Source organism: Crocodylus siamensis, chromosome 2, assembly GCF_052110815.1.
Source record: "Crocodylus siamensis isolate JL-2025a chromosome 2, ASM5211081v1, whole genome shotgun sequence".
Taxonomy (NCBI): Eukaryota; Metazoa; Chordata; order Crocodylia; family Crocodylidae; genus Crocodylus; species Crocodylus siamensis.
The window spans coordinates 172,358,147-172,383,487 of NC_143396.1; the positions used below are offsets into that span (position 1 = coordinate 172,358,147).

The following is a 25,341-nucleotide window of genomic DNA, read 5'->3' on the forward strand; positions in this document are numbered from 1 at the left end:
TATCCGCATCCCTGCACTGAAAAATGGCAGTGTGGACACTTTAATTAAAGTTTGTCAGATGAGCATTAGTTAAAGCACCCCCGCCACTTTTTCAGCATGAGGATGCTGATGCACAGGATACTGGAATCTGCTGCAGCGTGGTAATTACCACACTCCAGCAGATTCAATTAATTGAGTCTGCTCCAATGCACTGTAATTACAGCATGTTGGAGCAGCCTCACTGCACATGTATAGGCACTGAAGCTTGGGCCCTTTGAATTGAGAGGGGGAAAAATGGGGGTGATACTTTTTTCTATCTTTTTGGAGGAGCAATGTAACTTTATATGGGAGGAAGGAGGGCAATGGCTGTTTTCTTTTGATTTCCTTACCTCATGATAAAGGTCTTTGCAAAGTCTTTGACAGCCCAAAGTAGTCCCATGCCTTCCTTGTAAAGCTATGGACACAGACCACTCTTTTCTCCTGGAGCAATTTGACATAGAAGGAGGGGGAAAACATGTCTGTATCTCACATAGTAGGGGCACAGTGAGCTCTTTCATTGCCTGAGGCATAGGTGGGTGGTGTGGGAGAATTACAAGTGGAGAATGAGGGGGGGACGTGGGCAAGAGAGGAGGGTAAGTTAGGTCTTACCTGCCCGGTTCTCCTCACTCCAGCAGCAGCTGCTACTATTGCAGCTGCAGCTGTAGTAGCATGGGCTTGGGTGTTGCCCCTGGGGGACAGGCAGCACCATAGACTTATTTGGTGCCACTCCTTGTGCCTTATTAGCACCTCCCTTCCCCACAGGCACAGGACTGTGCCTTCCATGACAAAGCCTCCCAGGGGGTGTGCCCGAGGTGTGCCACCCCACTTCCTCCCAGATACGCTACTGGGTGTGGGTTGTGCCTGTCTGGCTCCTACAGCTAGGTGATGCAGGGCTGCCCCTACCATGGAAAAGACTCCTAGGCAAAGGGGGCCATAATGGCATCCTCTTTAAGTCACTGCCAGGGACTGGCACTTTGCCCACCCACCTCTAGGCAGGGTATTGCACATGGGACTAAACTAGATAATGCACTCTCAGGGGAAAGAAGGACAAACAGTTGTGATAGGAAAAAGGAAAAACACATTTGTTTCCCCTAGTGTGATTCAAAAAAAGCCTCAACTGATCTATCAGTAGCCTGCAGGAAGAGTAATTTTTTCTGTGCTTGGTAACCATCAGTGGGGGTAGGAGGGAGGTCTGTGTGAAAATGTTTTATCTGTTCAAAAATACCTACAGATTTTTTAGTTCAGATAATACTTACTGACATAACTGCTTTGATGGCCATTGGAGCTTTTCTTCCTCGTGGTCTTCAAATCTCAGTCCACAGTAACATAAAAGAAGTGATTTAATTTGGGGGCAAGATTTTACACAGAAAGAAAGAACAAGTAGATCCAATTGAGTCAGCTGTTTTCCTCGTATATCTAATTGACCGAAATTCACCAGTGCATTTTTCACAAGTTGCTCTTCTTGGCTCTCATACAAACAGTACAATGCCTCAAGATGTTCAATTTGGTTATTTGCTAATGGGTAAGATGAGCTAATCCAAGTTCCTATGTCTGTCTTCAGGTTTGGTAACATTTTACAGCCAAGTTTTTCCTCCGTGTCTTTCCTTCTGTTCTCATTTAAGAGACCAAACAAAAATCGTACAGTTAGCATCAAATAATGCCGAGACTTTCCATAGTATGCTAGAAGAGTATTCACCTCTCTTCTGGGAGTCACTGAATCCTTCCTTGTATCCTCATCCTCTTCCAGAACATAGGACAAAGCTGCAAAAAACTCCTGGAAACTTAAATGAATGAAGCTGTAGGCACTCACACAACCAATGTCTCTTTGAAAAATGTTTTCATTCAGAAAGAGAGGGAGAAAGTCTGCCTGATCTAACCCATACCTCTTGATATCTTTTTCGTCAAAGAGTATCTTCTGCTCCCAGATCCCATCTGCAGCCAGGGAGCAAAGTCTTCTCATGTAAGCTTGTATCTGCAGCCTTGAATTGCTACTAGAAGAGTCCACTAAGCTGAAGAGAAAAAGCATGTATACACCAGTGACCGTCTTTGAAATCTGTAAAAGGTCTTCCCCCCTTTCCATCTGTTGTTTCAGAACCGTGCAGATGATCCAACACACAATAGGGACAAAGCACATAGTGAAGAGAACTTCATTTTCTCTCACAAAGTTAAAGGCTTCTGAGGCTTGTTTTTCATTTCCAAAGAATCTGTAAAAATACTCCTCCCTGTCCTCTCCAGAAAATCCCAGAATTTCTGTATAAAGAGCACACTGCACACTCTGTCTCAGCTTCTCCAGAGCAACTGGTCTGGTAGTGATTATCAAGTAACTTCCAGGGAGAACTGTTCTCCTAAATAAACTGTTCAGTATGATTTCAGTTGGCTGCTTCTCCCAAGGATCAGAGCACAGATCACTTTCAGGCTGATCCAAGGAAAATCTCAGTTCATCAAACCCATCAATTATGAAAAGGAGTTTTTCTGGATTTACTAAAATATGCTCAATTGGTGCATTTTTATTAGGACAACTTTTCAAAATCATGTCAGCTAAACTTCCATGCTTAGGAATGAAATTCATTTCCCTACAATTTATGTAGAAAACATAATGAAATTTCTTCTTGTAGAGTTTTCCAGCTGCCCAGTCTAGCACGATCTTTTTTACTGTCATTGTTTTTCCAATTCCTGCAGCCCCAAGCAGCACAACTGTCTGCGGTGTTTGTCCACTGTTATCTTTCTTAAAAAGTCTGTCTATTGTCACAGCAGAATGAGCATGTTTGTTCATGATTTTTGAATGCGTTTGTCCCATGACCATGATTTCATGTTCTCTTTCCTTATCAGGACGATACTGAGTAACAATCATCAGCTTTGTGTATCTGTTGTTTAGTGTTACCATCTCACCAAGACGAGCATTCCTGTCTCTCATTACCTGGTACTGTTTCAGGATTTGTTCTCTGTATTTCACCCTGTAATCTAAACCAGTAACATGAAGTGTTAGCAGTATTAATAATAGATATAGATTAACGACACTTATTTTTTTTCTTTCAGTAAAATGGCAAATTACATTTTAAGGTGCTACCCTGCCACTGCTGAAAACCATGTTTTCAACTATGGACCTGGGTTCTTTAGCCCTTATTGTTCTTTACTCGCATCTATAAATGCTGTAAGAATAAATTATTTTATGAGAAGGGATCCGGGTTTTCCGTTTCCCACAGAAAAAATGGAGAAAACCACAGATTTTTCCCCCTTTACCAGAGGAAAATGCAGATTTCTCATTTTACCAGAGAAACCCATGGATTTTGCAGTTTTGCAAAGACCTCTCTGCAGGCTGGCAGAGTTCCAGCTTGCAAGGGGCTGGGGAGAGCAGGAGGAGAGCAGTCAGGCGGGGCACCACGTGCATATATATATGCACATGGCTGCCAGGCAGCCTGGAAAGCAGCTGGAGTGGGGGGAGATTGAGGACCTCACAGTGAGGAAGGGAGGGAGTTGGGCAGAGCTGGGGCTGGGGCTTCTGCCCAGCCAGGAGATGCATGGGGCTTGCGGCCTGGGACCACAATGTGCATCCATTGGGCCCTGGCAGGGAACGGGATGGGGCTGTGGGTGGGTCACCAAGGGTGTGGAGGGGTGGAATGGGCTGGCTCCCCAACACTATACACACTCCCATAGAGGCAGGGGCGACCCATGAGGGGCATGAGCAGGGCCAGGAGGCTGTTGGAGTTGGGGTGAGGGTCACCAGCAGGGCTGGGGGAGGCTGTGGAAGGGAGTGAGGGGCCTTTCATTTTAATCATGGATTTTGGGGCTCTTATCAGAGAATTTGTGATTTTAATTTTTTTTTTTTAATCAGAAAACGTGTGATTTTGTACTTGGGGAAAACCAGGATCGCTGTTTATGAGTGATGCACCACCACTTTATGTCAACTACTGAGTAAAAGAATCTTGTACAATGTAATTAACTGAAATGTTGTATGATATTTGCTGCTTTTTCTCGCTTGCATAGTGGTTTCTTTACAATAAACAGCTTTCTGCTTCTTTTTATGCTCTCAGAGTCACTAAAATGTCTGACAGTACATCTCTCTCTTGTAATTTTTTAGAATCCCTAGAATCTGACTCAGTGGTATAAGACATGAAACACTGTGAACTGGGGATTCAGAAACATGACAAATCTTTTACAGTAATTCCAATTTAAGTATGCCTGATGTTGCCCTATTTCTCACAAAAAGATCCTAAAATCACTTAATCCTCCAAGCCTTTCCTAATTTAAAGAAAGACACTTAAACTTGGTCAAAAACTGAGAGATCCCCTCACCCTCCACAGAAAAGAATAATTTGAAATAAACCTGGCAACTGTTTAACCATGAACAACAATGCTATCCAACAGGTTAAGGCACAAAGTTTATGAGAATAGTATGTACAATTGAAACATGTGACAATTTAGATATGAAGAGTAACTCTACCAAGTGCCAAATGTGTGTCCTCTGGTCAAGTGCTAAAGTGTGTCAAAGGACCCTTCCTGCTAGTGTTTACTGGAAGCCCATAGTCACAGATCTGTTGCTCTTGTCCATCCTCTGAATTCAAAGATGACAGTGACATCACTGGTTGGTTTGGTTTCTGTGAGCACATGAGTGGCTGATCAGGCCTATTTGTGCTTTGAACTGTCTGTGGCGCCCTGAGCAAGAGATGCTGCTTTGGATTGCTTGATCAAGAGTGGACGTGCTGTAGTTGTAAGATTTACACTGTGCTTCTGCTCTGCCTCACAGTTCTCCTCCTCTCCTAGACTGTAGCTGCAGTGTGGATGACGCTTCACAAGGTTGAACAATCATGAGCGAGATCTTCCCAAGACTTTGGGTCAATGTTGAAATGTTTCAAGGATGACTTAAGAGAGTCCTTGAAATGTTTCTTCTGGCTTCCCTGAGAGCACTTTCCCTCCTTTAACTCACTGTAGAAGATTTTCTGTCAGTCCCTCCTCTGACATCCTGGTGACATCAACTGAGTATGGGTGCTTGGAATGCTTGCCCACATGAGAACCTCGGTGTCTGAGTCCTTGTCTTGCAGTCTTATCCTCATCAGTTTTCTCAGACAGCCCATGTGAAAGTGGTTCAGCTTCGTAGCATGGAATCTGTCCATTGTCCACGTTTTGCATACATACATCAGGACTGGCAACACAATTGCTTCGTAGACCTGCAGTTTTCTTTGACTGATGCCTCTTCCCTCTTACACATTTGCATGTAGTCTGCTGTAGGCCACACTTGCTTTGGCAATTCTGGCATTGGTTTCATCATTGATGTAAACTGCACATGACTGCACTGCCGAGATAAGTGAACTTGTCCACTGCCTGGAGGGTTTGGCTGTTCTCTGTGATGGTAGGCTCTATGTAAGGCTTTCCTGGTACAGGCTGGTGTATCATGTGGTGGGCCAGTACCACACATCACTTATGTCTTCTTAGTGTTGACTGTGAGACCAGAGTTGTCACAAGCTGAAGAGAAATGGTCCATACTCCACTGCATCAGATTTGGCATTCAGAGAACTGTCACCAGCAAACAGAAGACCATGAACAATCACTTCCTGTAACTTTGTTTTTGCCTGTAGTCTCCTTAAGTTTAAAAGCTTGGCATCAGTCTAGTATCTGATGTCAACCCCAGTGTCACAGTCACAAAAAGCATCTATAAGTCTGGCAGAGAACATCATACTGCATCATACAGAGAAAAGCGTTGGGGCCAACACACAGCCCTGCTTGACTCCACTGGTGACTGGGAATGGTTCAGATGACTCACTGTCATTCACAATGCAAATGAGCATACCACCATGGAATCGCCATTGAGATTAATTTCTCTGGGCACCTGAATGTTGCCATGATCTTCCAAAGGCCCTCCCAGCTGACTATATAAAATACTTTTTTCAGGTCAATCAAAGTGATGTACAGGTTGGATTTCTGTTCCTGGCATTTCTCCTGAAGTTGGTAAGCTGCAAACACCATGTTTATGGTCCCATGTCCTTTCCTAAAACCACATTGACTCTCAGGCAGGAGCCCTTGTTCAATATGTTACAGAATTCTGGTGAGGATTTTGCTGGCTATTAACAGAAAGAAGATGCCCTGATGGTTGTTGCAGGATTGTCTATTGCCTTTATGCTTGTATAAGTGGACAATGGATGCATGGATGTATTGCTGGGGTATAGTTTCTTGAGTCCACATTGACTGAAGGAGTTCAGTCAGTTTCAGAGCCACGTGTGAACCTCCAATCTTGTAGACCTCTGTTGGTCTAGCACCTTCTCCAGGGGCTTTGCAATTTGACAGCAGGTTAATTGCTTTCACAGTCTCAGTCAGCATCAGAGGATCAACAAGAAATATATTAATGTCTACCGGGGGCAGTTGATCAATTGCCTCCTCACTAATAGATGATTTTTGCCTGAGGATGTTGTTGAAGTGTTCTGCCCATCTTTGCAGTATCTTTCCCTTGCCAATGAGCAGTGTGGTGCCACCATCATGCAGTATTGGAGGTGTTCCCGATGACCCATAGATCGCCCTTAGAACATCATAGAAGTTCTTCATATCGTTCCTGTCTGTGTAGGACTGAATCTCATCTGCCTTGTTGGTCAGCCATGAGTTTTGGATATGTCTGAGTTTGTGTTGGACAGTCCTCTTGATGTAAGAAGGCAGCCTTCAACAACATGTTGAAGTGCTGTCTTCTAAACAGGCCTTATGGAGCCAATGTTTTTCATTTAGTAGTCTCCGCATGTCAATATCATTGTAGAAGAGTAGGGAGAATGAGAGGACGAAAATCTATGCTTGCTCCCTTCCCTTTAATATCTGGAAGTCAAGCAACCCCAACAGTAAAGGGGCCGGACACAGGAGCATTGGAAACAGGGCAATTGCAGGAGCAGCAGGAGAGGCAATAGCAGTGCTATGGCCAGTGCAGACAACTACTGGACAGATCATTGTTTCATGTTTCTCCATGTCTATTTGTATCTCCCCAAAATGATATAAACAAAAGAAGTAACTGAGACGTTCTCTATTGAGGGCTTGAAAGATGCTGCTAAAAGCGATCATCTCTAGCAGAGCCTCAGTGAACCTCTCTGACCTCCCTAATAATCCTGACATCATTGATAACTGGGAGAGCCTTAAGAAAGGCATCCACGAGCCATGCAAAGAATCTCTAGGCTTCAACGAACATTGGACTAGTTTGATGAGACTGATAGGGAAATTCAAGCTCTCATTGACAGAAAAAGAGTCTGAATAGCATCCTCCCCAAACAAAAATAAGACATGTATCATAACATTAAAGACCAGGCCAAGAGGAAAATTTAAGAGTAAAAGAACAAGTGGACAAAGCAAAAGAGATTCAGAAGTTTGACAATTGCCACAACATGCATAGTTTCTTCAGCAAAACCTAAAATATCTATGGGCCAAGCACACAAGAAGCTGTACCTCAGAGGTGCAAGTATGGAACAACATAATTTAAAGACAGCTTCACCATCAATATACAGTGAAAGAAGCACTTTCAAGAGCTCCTGAACTGATGTTCTAATGTTGAAGACAATACCATCAAAGGTATTCCACAACACTCCATTAAGGGTTACCTTGCAGATCCACCAACTTATCAAGAGGCCCTGAAAGTCATTAAACAGATGAAAAACAACAAATCCTGTGGTACTGATGAAACGGATTCCCAGTGATTTGAGAAATGCCTGAATCCTTACCATATTCTACAAAGGAGATAGATTGGATTGCAGCAATTGTCATAGTATTGTATCTCTGTCCATGGCTGGGAAGATCCTTGCCTGCATTCTCCTCAATAGATTCACTTTCCTTACTAAGGACAGTCCACCTGAGTCCCAATGTGATTTTAGATCACGAAAGGTACAGTTAATATGATCTTTGCTGGTAGACAGTGGAAGGAAAATGCTGCAAGCAACATCTTCACATGGCCTTCATTGATCTGACTAAGGCCTTTGAGTCAATCAGCAGTAAAGCCCATTGAAAAAGTCCTGAAGATATTTGGATGCCTGCCTAAATTTGTTCTCATTATTAGACTTCTTCACAATGACAGGACAGAAACTGTTCTAAGTGCACCCCTTCCCTATTAGAACCAGAATCAAGTGAGGGTGTGTGATTGCACTTGCACTCTTTTCCAGCTACTCCCCATCTTATTGCTGATATACTTACATCTGGAATCTGTATCCACTATTGCATAGAAGGGAATCTCTGTAATATCAGCCAGTTACATCTTAAATCCAAATAACCAACACCTCCATTACTAATCTTAAATATACTGATGGTTGGGTCATCTGTACCCACTTAGTTGAAGAGCTCCAGGACATTCTTATCATAGAATCATAGAAGTAGGGCTGGAAGGGACCTTGTAGATCTTCAAGTCTGACTCCCTGCCTGGGCAGGAGAAAAACTGGGCTCAGATGACTCCAGCCAGGTAGGCATAAAGCCTCTTCTTAAACACCCCCAGGGTAGGAGCCAGCACCACTTCCCTTGGAAGTTGGTTCCAGCTCCTAGCCGCTTTAACTGTGAAGTAATTCTTATGGATGTCTAATCTAAACCTACTCCCCAACAACTTGTGGCCGTTATTCCTTGTTATGCCAGGGGGTGCTAGGGGAAACAGTGTCTCCCCCAAACCCTTCTGGTCCCCCCTAGCGAGTTTACAGACGGTCACCAGGTCCCCCCTCAGCCTTCTCTTGTGAAAGCTGAACAGGCTAAGGTCCCACAGTCTCTCATTGTAGGGTCTGCCCTGTAGTCCCCGGATCATGCGTGTGGCCCTCCTCTGGACCCTCTCAATGTTGTCCACATCCCTCCTGAAGTGCGGTGCACAGAACTGGACACAATACTTCAGCTGTGGCCTGACCAGCATTGCATAGAGGGGGAGGATCACCTCCTTGGCCCTACTTGAGATGTACTTGTGGATGCACGACAAGATCCGGTTAGCCCTGCCAACCGTGACCTCGCATTGTCGGCCCATGTTCATCTTGGAGTCAATAATGACTCCAAGATCCCTTTCTGCCTCCGTGCTCTCAAAAAGGGAGTTTCCCATCTTATAAGTGTGCTGCTGGTTACTACTGCCTAAGTGTAGCACCCTGCACTTGTCAGTACTGAAACGCATCCTGTTTTTGTTAGCCCACCCCTGTAACCTATCCAGGTCTTGCTGCAGTCTTTCCCTCCCTACTAGCGTGCTCACCTCACTCCAAATTTTGGTATCATCAGCGAATTTAAACAGGGTGCTTTTCACCCCATCGTCCAAATCGCTGATAAAGAAATTGAACAGCTCAGGCCCAAGGACCTAGCCCTGGAGGACTCCACTGCCCACTTTCCCCCAGGTCGAATATGACCCGTCCACCACCACCCTCTGAGTACAACCCTTCAGCCAATCCGCAATCCATCTGACTGTGTAGGCATTGATGCCACAGTCGCCTAGTTTTTTAATGAGGATGGGGTGGGAGATGGTGTCAAAGGCCTTGCTGAAGTCTAGAAAGACTACGTCCATGGTGACACCTGTATCCAATGTTTTTGTGACCTGATCATAAAAGGCAATCAAGTTGGTCTGATAGGACCTGCCCCTAATAAAACTGTGCTGGTTGCCCTTAAGCATCATCCCTGAAGCCGGCCCATCACAGATGTGCTCCTTGATGATCTTCTCAAAGAGGTTCCCTAGGATTGGGGTAAGACTGACGGGCCTATAGTTGCCTGGGTTCTCCCTCCTCCCTTTTTTAAAGATGGGGACCACGTTGGCTATCTTCCAATCATCTGGCACCTGACCCGAGCACCACGAGCGCTCGTAAAGCCATGCCAAGGGCCCTGCAATAACCCCAGCTAGCTCCCTCAACACCCTGGGGTGGAGAGCATCTGGACCCTCTGACTTGAACACGTCCAGCCCCTCCAGAAGCTCTCTAACTTGGTCCTCCCCAACCTGAGGTCTGGAGGTGTTCCCCTCGAGTCTGTTCTGCACCATGGTAGGGAAGTCCCAGTCCCTGGACAAGAAAACGGAGGTGAAGAATTGGTTAAAGAGGTCTGCTTTCTCCTCTGGCGCAACCACCAGATTGCCCAGAGAATCTTGCAGGGGCCCCACATTTCCCAATGCTTTCTTCATCCTCCCTATATATTTGAAAAAGGACTTTTTATTATCTTTGATCTTGGATGCTAGTCCTAGCTCTATGTCTGCCTTAGCTTTCCTGACAGCCCCCCTACAGGCCTGAGCAGAGGAGGTATACTCCTTTTTGGAGATAGCACCCCCCTTCCACCAGGTGTACGCTTTCAGGCACTCTTGCCCTGCTTGCTTCTGTCGCGCCCAAAGGACCGGTGTACCCTTGACCTGCGAGCCTTGGTCGGCACGACCAGCTTGGCACGGGTGGGATTGGTAGTCGGACAGGTGGGTGATAACGGCGAGTAGGAGTCAGGTGACTTAAAGCGTATTGGTTACACAGAAAGTTTATTTTACTTACTCTACTGATGGTTGCAGCGTAGGCAGAAGAGTTGATTACTTAGTTACAGCATGCAGATGTTCTGTCACCCAGTGATTACAGTCGGTTGCAGACTTGCTGAATACAGGTTTCAAGCAGTTCACACAAATTTACGGTGGTCCATAGACCCCAAGAGCTCTCGACGAGAGAGACGAACAAGCCAGCAGAGATGAATACGCCCAAAACAGGGTCAGGGGTGAGGAGATGTTTGTAACTGGCCAAATTACAAACTGTGTCTCCTGGGGATGCTTGGAGATCTCCGCTTTGGGTGGAAATTCCTTCAAAGTTATAGTTGACAGGGTGGCCAATTACTACACGCCAGGTATGAATAATTAATGGGCTGGCAATTGTGTTTTCTTTGTCTGCTCAGGTTTCATGCTGGCACAGGCATTTCTTTTGGTTGGGTGGTACTGAGCCTGTTTGGTCACAGGAGGGTGAGCACAGCACATTATTTTAATTTTACAATTTCATTAAAGTCAGCCAATTTGGAGTTTAATTTTTATCTCGTTACCATAGGTACGGTATCTTCTTTGACATATTCAAGGTTAGTTTCTCTTGTGTAGGGAGCTCGAGTGATTTGGATGAGGCACAGACAAGGGTGTGAGCACGTAGCTGAAGGATAATGGGGCAAGACTTTAACTACTAGGCCTGCTGTACTGTCGCGGCCTTTGATCGTTTGCCATCGGCATCTGAGATCAAGGACTTTGCTCCTTGACAGCTTCTTGTTGGGATGGTCACCCCTTGGGCCCTGAGTATCATCTCCTTAAGGAATGACCACTCATCTTGGGCACTGAGTTCCCCTGCTCTTGAGAACACCAGCGCCTCTCCCGCTAATCTCCTCAACTCGTTGAAGTTGGCCCTCTTGATGATGAATTCGAGCAAGCGAAGATCACTATCACCCAGGTGGTCAAAAACCTGAAGGCCCCTTACCAGGTCGTCGCCTGTGCCCAGGACCAGGTCCTACAGGGCATTTCCTCTGGTGGGACTGTGCGCCTCCTGAATTAAGTGGAGGTCCTGTATCTCGGCCAGGAACCTCCTGGAACGGTCCGACCTGGCTGACTGTTCCTCCCAGCAGATGTCCAGGTAATTTAAATCACCCATGACAACTACATCCCTTGCCTTAAGTGCCTCTGCAAGCTGGCCCAAAAATTCCCAGCCCAGCTCCTCCCCTTGGCTGGGGGGTCTGTAGTAGACCCCCACCGTTAGATCCCTCTCCCCATGACCCCCTTGTATCTTGACCCAGAGCAATCTTGATTGCTTTGTGAACATATGCTTAGACTCACCATCAACTTCACACAAACTAAGATACTTTACCAACCCACCTCCAACCAACCAGATGCTCCCTTCTAGAGAGCATGGAGGCAGAAAGGGATCTTGGAGCCATTATTGACTCCAAGATGAACATGGGCCGACAATGCGAGGTCACAGTTGGCAGGGCTAACCGGACCTTGTCGTGCATCCACAGGTGCATCTCAAGTAGAGCCAGGGAGGTGATCCTCCCACTCTATGCAACACTGGTCAGGCCACAGCTGGAGTACTGTGTCCAGTTCTGTGCCCCCCATTTCAGGAGGGATGTGAACAACATTGAAAGGGTCCAGAGGAGGGCCACCCGCATGATCTGGGGACAACAGGGCAGACCCTACATTGAAAGACTGCGGGACCTTAGCCTGTTCAGCTTTCACAAGAGAAGGCTGAGGGGGGACCTGGTGACTGTCTATAAACTCACTAGGGGGGACCAGAAGGGTTTGGTGAGAGACACTGTTTCCCCTAGCGCCCCCTGGCATGACAAGGAACAATGGACACAAATTATTGGAGAGTAGGTTTAGATTAGACATCCACAAGAACTACTTCACAGTTCGGGTAGCTAGGAGCTGGAACCAACTTTCTAGGGAAGTGGTGCTGGCTCCTACCCTGGGGGTCTTTAAGACGAGGCTTGATGCCTACCTGGCTGGACTCATTTGAGTCCAGTTTTCTTTTTTTGCTCCTGCCCAGGCGGGGGGGTTGGACTTGAAGATCTACAAGGTCCCTTCCAACCCTACTTCTGTGATTCTATGATTCTATGCTCCTCCTCATATTATAATTAGAGGGCCATCCTTGGAGAATATTGTATATTTTTCCTACCTGGGTAGCTACTAGGCCTGTGCGAATAGGAAACTATTTGATTCGGGTTTGGATTCAGCTAATTTGGATGCCAGTGATTCAATTCAGAGCTCTGAATTGGTTTCCTGCTTCGATTTGGCCGAATCAGCTCCGAAGGTTTGGAGCCAATTCAGAGATTCGGCCATAGGGTATAATGGGGAATCAATTAAATATCTATAACCTTGTTGTTTTATGTCAGATTTAGATGAAACTTGCAGGATTGGTAGCATTTACTGAGAGCATGAAACCCACTAAGTTTCAAGGAGATAGGTACAGGGGTTTGGGGGAAAGTGCTCCCCAAATTCTTAAAAGCAAAACTCATGCCATGTGTATGTGTTATACTACAGTGGGGTGAAAACTCCAGGAGTGGTAGCCTCCGATGAGTCCACAAAGTATGCCAAATTTCAAGGAGATAAGTACAGGGGTTTGTGGGGAACTGCACCTCAAGCTGCAGACAAGCAAAACTCATGACATGACTGTGTGTTAAGGCGCAGCAAGGTGAAAGCTGCAGGCCTGCTAGCCCCTGCTGTGGCCACAAAGCCTGCCAGCTGTCGAGGAGATCAGTTCAGGGGTTCTGGGTTCTGGGGCCCTGCACCTCTAGCTGCTGATGGGCAAAACTCGTGTCATGAGTGCTTGTGCAACTGTGTCTGTCTTGGGGCATGGGGAGAGGGGGTGAAATACTGCAGACCTGGCTGCTAGACCCTGCTGCAACCATGAAGTCTGCCAGCTGTAGAAGAGATCAGTGCAGGGGGATTCTGGGGCACTGCACCCCTAGCTACTGACAGACAAAACTCATGACATAGAAGCTTGTGACACAGCCCATGACTGTCTTTGTCTTGGGGCAGTTGATTGTCTGTATTGATTCTTTCCTCTCCTTAGTCTATGGTTTTGTAGGTGTTAGTCCTTGCTCATTAACTTGTTATGTAGTAGCTACTAGTAGCTAGGCACTGTGTATTGAGCTGATCCCTGAGTGAATCATGATTGTTTGGTAACACAGTAACTTTAGCAGCCAGGCCTGCAGTAGTTTCCATTTGTCATTATAAATTGGTCAACAAACTGGATTGTTTTAAGATTGAACTATGAAGTACAGCTTTAAGGTCTTTAATTAAATTACAGGTCAGTATAACAACAAACTGAAAATTTCTAGAAATGGGAAAAGGAAAATAATTGAAATTGCTGGATTTTTTTTCTGACTGATTTTATGAAATGAATCTGCTTTTGAATGCTTCAGGGGCAGAGCAAAGGTCATTTAAACATAATATCATGACATGGATTTGGAAGGTGTCACTGGGGTCTGCCACAGCTCTACTGGACTTCTGTCACCCTGAGCCTGCAGGCAAGTGGACAGACAGAGTCAGAGGCTGGGATCCAAAGTACATCATCACTACCCCTTTCATTAGCCACATCCATACCACTGCTATGTGAACCTGAGGTTCTTGCTGTGGCCCCCTTCTTTATGTATCAGTTCACATTCCCACTATGTTTCTCTTTTCATTGTGGTTAGAGCCTGCCTTTGCTGGACAAGAAAACTCCACCTTTCCTAATACTTCTGTGCCTATGACCAGAAAAGCAGCTAACAGCAATTCCTTATACAGCTGCATATAGGTAAACAATGTCTGGTTTCTGTGAAACTGATAAAGCTGCAAGAAGAAGTGAGTGCCACAGACAGCATTGGCATTTTCTCTCTTTGCAGTTTTCTCTGCTTTGTAGGTCTGTCTTGCATTTTAAAGAACCCCCCCCCCCAAAAAAAATCCCAACAACCCAAAAAACAATAAACAGCAGCAGCATTTAGCACAAAGGCTTTTCCTGGGGATTGGTACTTCTGTAGCCCTTCTTTTACTTTAAGTATTCAGATATATGCCATTAAAAAGTTTCAGTACTATGTTTAGTAGTAAATAATATTACAGAAATATTTGTGGTATTTTTTATGCTGAATAAATGTACTAATGATATTATCTTGATAGGTATTTGCACAGATTCTGTTAGCTTTACTGTTTGTGCTTGCTTCTGATCTATAGTTCCAAGAGAGCATCCAGTTAAGTATTCAGGACACCACTGTACTTGTGTAACTCCCCAGTGTAAGTGACATACCTTTTTCTGGGATGACTTTCACTCCTGCTTTTTGTTTCAGGTCCATATCTGAAAAATAAATTACATCTGAACAACAGTGTAAACCTGTATGGTGTATTTATATTGTGTATAAGATACCTATAGGGAATGAGGAATGCATTTACATCTCATATTTAAGAGGTACTAATCACTGAAAACTAGAGCTCACCATGACATTTTGACAAGTTTTTTGTTGGTGGACCATGCTCACCTGTTGAAACTGAAACTTTCCTTGGGAATGTTTAAATCAGGTATGACAGGAAAAATGTCTTGCATTCAGGATAAAGTTTGTAGTTAAATGTAGAGAGGGAAATACATACCATGATACCTAAGGATCCAGTGTTCAGGGCATTTACTTGGATGTAAATGCCCTGAACACTGGAGCCCTCTCCCGTTAGAAAGGGCTTAGTTTTGTTCCAAGACAAAATGGGTTTTGTAATGTGCAAAAGTCACTTTGTGCTTTTATAGAGGGTATTGCTGTCTGCAGTCATCTGATGAAGTTCAATTTGCTGGATAGGTTAAAGGAAGTCCTTTACAGGTGGCCTCTCTCTGTGTCTATTCATGACTTAAGTGCACTTCATATAATGAGCCAACTCCAACATCAAGGAAACACAGAGAAACACCTGGCAAAGCTCAGAACCACAGAATTCAGCCAGATGGAAACTTTGTTCCTGGGATAATTTATAGGCAAGATGAACCCAATGGGGGTGGGAGAAGAAGCCTTCCAAAAGGCCTCCTTTTATTTTATTATACTATTATAAATGCTAATTGCCCAATCAACTAGATGCAATTTTAAATTAATATATGCTCATATAAGCAACCGAAAATAGGTGGGATAAATTGGCTATACCTATTGCAAAACATCCCTTAATAACTATTTCCATGGAATAATTTACTCAAACCTCAAAAATATACGCAGACCTACAGCTTCTCCTCCTTTCTGGAGGTTGATATGCTCTGGCCTTGTGGGTTGTCAGTGGTGAATTCCCTCACTTCTAGTGAGAGCCCTACTGCTAGCTTTGGATATCTAGAGTAGGTGTAACTCCTCTCATCTCCACTGTCATCACAGAGCATAGGTGAGAGAATAGAAATGTACGTAACAGATTGAACACCTGGACTCTAACCCTGCTCCACTGAATAGTGTTGTCTCTCCCCACCCCCCACCTCCGGCAGCACTAGATTTTATGGTTGGACATGGTAAAAAGCAGCCCAGGACACCTGAACTGCAACTCTGCAAGTTTGCTGGCTCCTTGACATGTAAAAAAATCAAAACATAGACCTGGAGATAAAGTTCATACTTGCACCCCCAAAGGGGTCTCACAGGGCTTCTCATTGGTTGTAATATGTTGGGCAGCATTCTCTGTTGTGATCAGCAGTCTTCCCTGTCTCAACTATGGCATGGTTTGGAGTGTCTTGAGGTCCATGCTGCCTTGCACTAGCTGCCATTGGGCCTCTAGCTGTAGTTATGTTACAGGTACTTCTCCCCCTCCCCACATCTCTTTGGCCATAATGGACCTTCCACACTGCTATGTCATCTCTACGCTGACAAAGTGTAGAGACTTTGGTGGATATCACACCATGGGGATAACCTCCTATCTGAGGCTACAGGTCTTTTCTACTCCTTTTGTCCCAGCTGAGAAGCAACAGGAGAGTGCAGCAAGTCAGCGAATCTGGTCCAGTGTGGCCACTTCTGTCTGGATTCACCATGAGCTTCTATTAGGATTTACAGTTTCTCATTTGCCTCATCAGCCTAATTTTTTCTTCTGCTTCTAGTACAGTTGCCATGGAGAAAACACGTTGTGAAAAACTTGCAGGTGTTACAGCAATGTTAAGAATCTCACCTTTCTCTTTTTCTTCTCTGAGTTTGGCAGCAGCATCCCTGAGATTGATCTGAGTGAAAACTTCTATGGTTACATCTGTGGCAGTGGCTCCACCATAGAATTGTATCAGCAGGTTCTTAGTGTCTATTCTGTCAGCATTTTCCAGCCGACATCTGGAAATGTTACCTCTCCCCTTGAAGTCAGAATGCAGTAAACTGTCTTTAAACCTTTTGAAATCTTCCTGAGAGATATTATCGAGGGCACGTAAGAGAAGGTCACTGATTCTACTGCTTTGGTTTCCCATTGATATGCATCCAATAACCAGACTGAAACAAAATACAACATCTAATATTAGTAATTATGGTGGTATGAAAACAACATGAACTGTGTATATAAAAAAAAATGCTTAACCGTGAGAGTAGGAACTCAGCTCTCCTAACTCATGGGCAGTTATTCTAATCATGTTGTAAGAGATCTGAACATCTTGATACACCACTAGGGAAATCTTAAAGTGTCTGATCACAACTTAATTGTTCTGCACAAATAGGGCCCTATTCTGTGCTTTTTTCTAAGGTTGATTTTAGTGGGAGCAAGTGGAGGACTAAGGGATACACAAGTTTAGACATACACAAAAAGCACAGAAAATCTCTACAAAGATTGTCTTACATTTGTGAACAATTTAAGTGGTCCAGAAGTAAAATGTGATAAATCCATGAGTATGCCTACAGTTTTCCTAATCAAGAATGATCCCCATGCACTTAATCTTCTAGCTCATGACTTATGTTTAAAATTCTCCCCTGCTCCCTTTCTTTCACAGAATGATGGTTTGAGAGCAGGGGAGGAACCAGGAGGCTGCACTGGTGCACTTGCACCTTCTTTGATTCCTGCTTCACCCAAAGTTTCAAACCAACTGCCTGGCCCTGGCAGCAGCATTCCTGGTCAGGCAGTGCAGAGAGAGTCAACTGACTTCATGGCTCGTCCGAATCTATCTGACCCCTTCTCGGCTCTTCATTCCACAGGTGTTAATGACCCTCTCTTATTTGTAAGGGTCTAGATGTTGCACCAACCAGGCTGTCCTTTCTTCTGCCACTCTTCCGCTGGCTGGCTCACTCCCGGTAATGAAGGTTCTATTTCATAGCCCTGCAGGTTGTTTTTAACTCGTTCCAATAAAGTTATCATCTTTTTGCTTCGATCTTACACTGAATAACACAGCCCCAGAACTGTAACTTATTAATAAAGCTTCTGGTTCATTTTTAACTGGAGAAAAATATGTGTTGTTTTACATGTGGCCGTGCACCTCACCACCTGTACCCTGCTTTTCAAAATTCTAGATCCAGCCATGCTTGAGTGTGTGGAGGCAGGAAGGGTGAAGATATGTAACGTGTTTTAGAGCATCAGGCTGAAAAACCTAGAAAAAACAACAATAGGAAGAAAATGATCTCTGAAAAGAAGAGTTATAGACCAAGTGACAACCCATTTCTGGGTATCAGATGGTGTCACTCATTCGGTTTCGATGGAGCTGTGCTGATTTATACCAACTGAAGGTTTGCCTGAGAGCTGTTATGCCACAAAAGTGCTTTCCAATTATACAGAGGTCAGAGGAATCAGGAGAACAATAATCTCAGTTAGGAAACAGGTGGTCTCAGGGGAAACGCATCCTGACTTTCAACTGAGGAAAGATGGACATTTGTTTTCCTCTTCCAATAATACTGCCACTAATCTCAGATTGGATTGGGTCTGCCTGGTGGTGGAAGCTTCTACACACCATGTGCCAGAGAGAAGAATCCACTCTATCTAATGATGTTCCATTAGGAGCAGAAATAGGTTATCACCAAAAAATAATAGTTTAGTTAACTTTCCTTTGAATGTCCTCACTGTAAATGGCTTATTGTTGAATTATTTCCTGAAATCATTGCTCAGCTAAGTAAGGCCAGATTCAAGGGACAACTTGGGTGTCTAAAGTAGGGTTTAGACAGAGCTAGGTGCCTAAATCCAATATTTCATTTAAAAAATCCCCAGTCAGTGACAACCTAAACCTAAAGACATTTAAACAGGTTAGATATTTCTCTTTATTGACCTGAAAGTTCTGTAGTTAGAGATGGGACATTTACAGACATTTTGATGGTATCAGAAGCAATTGAAGGGTGGGGAGGGGGCAACTCGGAACCAGAAAAATACCAAATTATATTCTAAAAAGGAAACATCTACAGCATTCATTAATTTGATTTCAAAAAATATTTTTGTCCAGATTTACATGTGTTTGTATAGTGTACATACAGGTGATTGCACAATATGAAGTCTTAAATGAAGACTTACTCTTGTATGTTGTGGAGGGTGGGTATTGGTTTGTGGGGGGTGTGGGTGTGTGGGGAGCTTTGTATGGGGGGAGGTGACTGGGCTGTGTGAGGGGATGTGGGGCCCTGCATGTATGGCAGTGCAAGGGATGTGTGGGTGCATGTGTATTGTGGAGCGTGCATGTAGGACTCACCCTATGAACACACACACCCACACACTCTGCCTCTGCCTACACACACACACATACACTTTGAACCTGCCCACACCTCCCCCGCACTCTGCCTTTGCCCACACATACACATACACCCACACTCTTCTCCTGCCCCCCCACCCGACACACTGCCCTTGCCCACACCCCCCACACACTTTGCCTCTGTCCACACAGACACCCCTGCCACACTCTGCCTTTGCCCACATACTTATACACAAACACTCCACACTCTACCCCTACCTCCCCACCCGCCTGGCACTCTGCCCCTGCGCACACACATACACTTACACACTGCCCCTGCATGCATGCATGCACACACACACACACACACACACACACACACACTCCCTTCCCCTGCACCCCCCCACACTCTGCCCTTGCATGTGTGCACGTGTTCACACACACACATGCACACGCACGCACACACCCCTCTTCTACCAGCGTGGCTCTGTGCTCTCTGGTCTGGCAATGATACAGCTAGGAGCCACATGGTGCCTCAGCAGGGTGGGGGTAGGAAGCAGGGAATGGCTAGGGCTGGGCAGGGCTGAGCTGCTCAATAATGCTGAGGGCTCCCCCTGTGTCCTGCTGCCCATGGCTCCTGTCAGTTTTGACAGGCATCCAGAAGGAAGTAAACATTAAACCCTAAGGCTCCCTCTGCCTCCACATCCATGTCTGTGTCCGCATCTGCCTCCATCTCCATCTCTGTCTCCCTGCCTAAGGAGGCAGAGCTCTCCCAGCCAATTGCTGCTGGCCCTTTCGGGGTACATTCACACTTGATCAAAAGGGTTATGGACAGAAAGACAGACCGACTAACCCCCCTTTTATATTAGAATTTATATATTATACACTAGACAACTACTAAATACAAAACAGAAATATACCTGGGAGCAGGGTCTAGAACCCAGGCCATTCACACCCACCAGGTAAGTGCCTCTAACCATTATATGAAAATATTCAGGCTCTCTCTTGGTTTCTTCTGACCCCATGAGTCTTGAATTGTTGGCTCCCCAGTGTCCCATCTTCAGCTAAAAGTATCCTCTTATTTTATTCTGTGGCCTGATAGTTAGGGCACTCTTTCAGAGTATGAGGTGTGGGTTCAAACCTCCTTAGGCTGAGGTAGACTCAGAAGAGCCATCAACTTAGTGCTCTCAGATCTCTAGGCTATACACAGAAGACACAGGCGACTGGTAGGGGGTGCATGGGGGTGCATGTGCTCCCCCGATGGAGCCAGTGCCCCCCTGACAGCCGACACTGATGCTGTCAGTAGGGCTGGTGCCCCCCCTGACAGGGCTGTCACCATTGGCATCTTCTGCAGGTGCCCCCCCCTCAGATTCAGGTGGCATCAGTCACTCATGATAGAAGGTGAGCAACGCTGGATTTTCAAAGGCATCAGCCCAACTCATAGAAGAACTACTAGGCCCTGAAATCCAAGGGGATATAGGCACTTCACATGACTCACATATAAGCTCCAGAGGGTGGTGGGAGCTCAGACATCCTGCAGCTTGTCTTCCCTATTGTCTACCCCTCAGAAACTCACTACTTAGCATCCAGGGATTTTTTAATTGTTCATCTGAAGCATCTGCTTCTCCCCATGCGCTGTATACAGAGCCTAGGTGCCTACTTCTAGGCTTTGATTCCTCTCCCATTACTCTCACATTTGTGGAGGCACATGGAGACTAGAAATGGCAGAACTTCCCTCATCTTTATAGCATAGATTGCCTAGCTACTGACTTCATAAGAACTAAGTCCTGGGATCACTCCTCCTCCCCTCCAGGATACAGTGAAGAATTCAACAGTACAGTCTTTCCCCCCCATGCCACTCCCTTTCTCTTCCAACTGAAGACATAACTCTCTTTAAAATGATAGAATCCCTAATCTGGCATGTTGTAAACCAAAAAAATATTGTATATTCTGAACTCACCAGATAACACTGAAGAAAGGTGTTTCAGTGTAAGTTATGATTAATCTTTCTTCATCTCCAAGAGACTGAGTGATCACCATAAACTAATGACAGTCAAGAAGGTTCATTTCCTCACTCTCTCAAGTTAGGAGGGTTTCTCAACAGCTTTCCTTTAAAAAAATAGTTACTGTTTTCCCCATTGTGAAATTTAAAATTGTGCAGCAGTAAAGCTTAAAAACAAAAGAGAGACCTAAACACAGGAAAGGAGAACGTGAACGACAGTAAGATGAATAAGTTTACAAAGGTCATCAAATTGTGTAATGAGCTATAAAAATGTCCTGGTATAATTTGGTAGCATCTTCAAATATTAAGGCCAAGATATTCAAATATGACTGCCAGAGGTTAGGTTCCTGATAAAAATAACCTGTTTGTCCGAGGTGCTTAAGTACTTGCCAAACACCTTACAGTCGGGTGAAACAGTGTTAGGGTGCAACCTAGAAAGTTAAAACCAAACATAACACACAGGTTTGAACTTTTGGCCTAAATATTTATTTACTGTATGCAATTTCGGCATATTTTTTCAGCCATCTTAAGGCGATGTCATCACCAGTGTGAAGAACTTGAAGGCCACCAGGTAGCATAGTAAATGGACATGAGTCAACAACGTGGGACATGGCTTGAACTTGTCCACAAGGGCATTTGTTGGCCTTGTCCTTCATTACAAAGTCCCCACTGGTAAAGATTTTAGGCACAGTGACCCTGTTCAGTTTGAAAATGGTTGAGAAGTGCCCAATAATAGCATGGGCAGTTAAATCCTGGTTGACTGCCTGCAGGGTCAGAGATGATGTGATGATTGATTGGTGCTTGTGCTGACCATTCTTCATGCCACTGAGTAAGTAAAGAAAAGGCTGGGAGATTGTTAGCAAGCCATCAAGTAAATAAAGAAAAGTCAAAGGGGTTTGAAAGAGTGGACCATATTGGATGTCTTGAGGGACATGAACTATTGATGGGTGGAATAAGCCCCAGTGCACTGGCAGTGTAGGATTATCATGGAGTCTGGCTAGCAAGTTTACTTCAGCATTTGTACGGTGGATATGATGGGGAGCGATGTTACTGCGGACTGGTAACCATGGGAGTGGAACAGGACGCAACGTGTTTGCCACAAAATGCATTGTAGCATGCAGCTGGGTGTCCACTAGTTTGCTGTGTGATGAATGACTTCATACAGGGGCACAGTATTCTGCAGCTCAGTAACACAGTGTCAGGGCAGGTGCATGTAGCATGGAGGCCTTGGCACCCCAAGTGGAGCCTGCAAGTTTGGCAAGTAAGTTATTTCTTGTTTGATTTTTAAAGCAGTTTTCTGGAGATGTGATTTGTAAGTTAAAATCCAGTCAAGGTTGACTTCAAGATAAATTGGGTAGGTTTCAAACTTGAGATGCTGATGCTTTAAGGTGATAGTGAGTTCATGATTAGCGCTGGCATTATATAGATGGAAAAACCTTGAAACAGTCTTTGAGATATTTGGTTTGAGGTGCCATTTTAAACAGTACTGTGACATCAGTCTCATGTCTCTATCAGGTGTGAGCTCCACATTTGAAAAGCCATGAGTTTAGGTGGCAAAGGCACTGTCATCAGCATCCACACATTTTTATGAGCCAGTCACAGGCAGGTCATTAATGTACAGGTTGAAAAGGAGAGGTGCCAGTACTGATCCCTGAGGGAGGCCATTGTTTTTGATGTCTCCAAGAGTTAGTTTAGTTGGCCAGGTGGACTCTAAATTGCCAACCACATAGTAATAGTTTGACTAGATGAGTGGCCCAGTGTGGTAGCATTCCTGATATTTTCGCCAGAAGACTGGTATGCCAGGTGGTGTCATGCGCTGCTGTTAAATCAAGGAAGACAACACCAATCTTCTGGTTTTTCTGAATGCCATTTTCAGTGAAGGTGGTTAAGGCTAGAACTTGATTGCAAGATCTCTGGCCATGGTGGAATCCAGTTTCATCTGGGCTTAGAGCAAAATCAATTACTGGATAAATACATTGCAGAAATATTCTGTCAAGAGTCTTGTAACAGACAGACACTCAGGAGGGAGCTTGGTCAGTAGCTGATTGTGGCTCTTTGCCAGGCTTGGGTAGGCCAATGATTTTTGCTTGGCACCATGCTGATGGAATTTGTTCTTCATGAATATTATGGTTGAAGAACGGTAGAGGCCAATTACGAGCCCAAGGACTGAGATGTTTCAGAAACTGGGTACATGGTGTCATAGCCAATTATATGATTTTAATTTGCATAGCCAGAATCCCATTCTGTTGGTAAAAAGGTTTGTGGAGGATCCTGGTTCAGAACATTTTGATGGAAATAATGCTATTCTTCACATTGACTGGAATGATAGAAATAAAGTCATGAAGTTGAGTTCTCCCAGTGGTTAGAACGTGCAGCATCAAGTGATTCAAGCAGGTGATCTGTGATATCTGGATTGCCAGATTTTTCATACTCATCTACTAGAGCAGCACACTGTTCATCCAAGCAAGGAGTGTATGGGGGAAAAATTATCTGGGAACAGAGAATTGTGCTGTTTTATAGAGGGCATCAGAGAAACACTTATAGGCTTCATCAACTGGGATATTTTGCCGTAGGATGGTAACAATGGACCATATAACAGTCTCTATGAATAGGGACCAATTGGCTTTCCTGAAGTTCCATCTGGGTTTTCTTATACATTTAATAACTGGGAGTTGTAGACCAATGTGGATGAGTGACAGAGGGTGTTGGCTGTGTGGAAAGTCATCCATAACAATGCAAGATACCAGTTGTGGGTGGCTGTTGACTGGTGTAGCCCAGCATGTCAGAGAAGTAATCTTGGTCCCATCTTGCTGAATAGCAGGTACCACACTGTTTAGAGTTGTGGACTCTCCATCCTTGGAGGTTTTTAAGACCCGACTAGACAAAGCTTTGTCTGGGATGATCTTGTTGGGGATGGTCCTGCTCTGAGCAGGGGGTTGGATTAGATGACCTCCTGAGGTCCCTTCCAGCCCTAATTTTCTCTTATTCTATGATTCTGTGATCAGGGCAAGGTCATTACTGGATGCCCAATTTTGTAACAGGTCACCATCTTAATTTAAATGTGAATTACTTAGTCTGTGTTGCGGCTACTAAGGTCACCAATATATATGACTAGGTGAGGGAGAGATGGAAGAGGGCAGTTCCTCCAGGATTCACTTGATGATTTATAGACATTTGTGATACTGAAGCTTTGAACCTTTATGACATCACAGTTAAACAGTGATAAGCTATGGATTGGTTCATAAATGTTGTTACAGATGTAGGTGGCTCTCCTGTATTTTGCACGAAGGGTATAGCATATCAGATCAAAACCACTGATAGTAAAGTGACCAGATTCATCAATTTGGCATAAATACATTTGGCCTAAATGTATAAAGATATCATAAAAATAACAAATATAATATTATATAATAAAATAAAATACCAGAACGTGCAAACACTTAATAAAAAAACCTGCTGATCTCTACAAAATCTGTTCCTCCAGATTGCTATTATGTTTTTTTTGCCCACCCTGGATATTTATGAGGATGGCTTTTTTGTAAACTTTAATTTTCACTTCCCTATCATTTCTTATTACTGGTAGATAGAGCAAGAATTAGTACTTTGTTTTCAAAAAACAGGAAGGAAGTGGAGTAATGAGTAGAATGCAAACTCAGGAGGGTAGGTATGGAAGAGAGGCAGGAAATGGGCAGTGATTACTTTAACAAAGTAAACCTCCTTCCTTTGTAGTCTGGGAGAATTTTCCTAGCTTCTGAAAGCTGTTCAGTCATTCTGAGAGGAAGAAAATGCGATCATAGCACCAGCCAAACCATCCCTCTTCAGTGCTGCAAGGAGAGTTCAGTATGCATGGCACTCTATGTAAAGCATTTAAGCTGCAGGGGAGAGATTGTCCCTAAAGGCCATTGCCAGTGTTGGACTCATTGTTATCACTATTGATGGATGATTGTCTGCCAAGTGTATTCAGCAGACTAGGACAAAAACTTTGCAAAGCATACATTTGGATACTCAAGCATGAGGAAAATATTGTCACTCATCTTTCAGTTCAGAAGAGTGCTGGTATCCACAGACTTTGAACATAGTTTTAGGCAATAGGAGATATTTTCAGTTAAAAAAGGGGTGGGGATTGTACAGAAACATTAGATTCCATTTGCTAAATAAGAAAGAACCAGAACACCAGCAATGGAAATGACTTTTCATTTCCACACAATGTGCCTTGCTGAGATTCCCCAGTACATTACCAAGACCCTCACAGGAAATGAACACATTTTTCCTTTTCCCAATGTACCATGTTTACTCAAATACCAGACAGCTTTGAATATAAGATGGCCCCCCAGTAATTAGAT

General features: G+C 44.4%; 1 protein-coding gene across 1 annotated transcript in view; it reads right to left on the reverse strand.

The window, feature by feature from the left end:
* The window catches only part of LOC149871327 (NACHT, LRR and PYD domains-containing protein 3-like), a 37,821-nt gene extending 20,988 nt beyond the window's left edge, over window positions 1-16,833 (reverse strand). The window contains exons 1-4 of the mRNA XM_090032315.1: window positions 16,551-16,833; window positions 16,188-16,205; window positions 14,912-14,935; window positions 1,275-2,979 (exon numbers count right to left, since the gene is read on the reverse strand). Coding sequence (XP_089888441.1) covers window positions 1,275-2,979; window positions 14,912-14,935; window positions 16,188-16,205; window positions 16,551-16,833 — 2,030 coding nt within the window. The remainder of the gene's footprint in view (window positions 1-1,274; window positions 2,980-14,911; window positions 14,936-16,187; window positions 16,206-16,550) is intronic.
* Window positions 16,834-25,341: the final 8,508 nt, after the last annotated feature.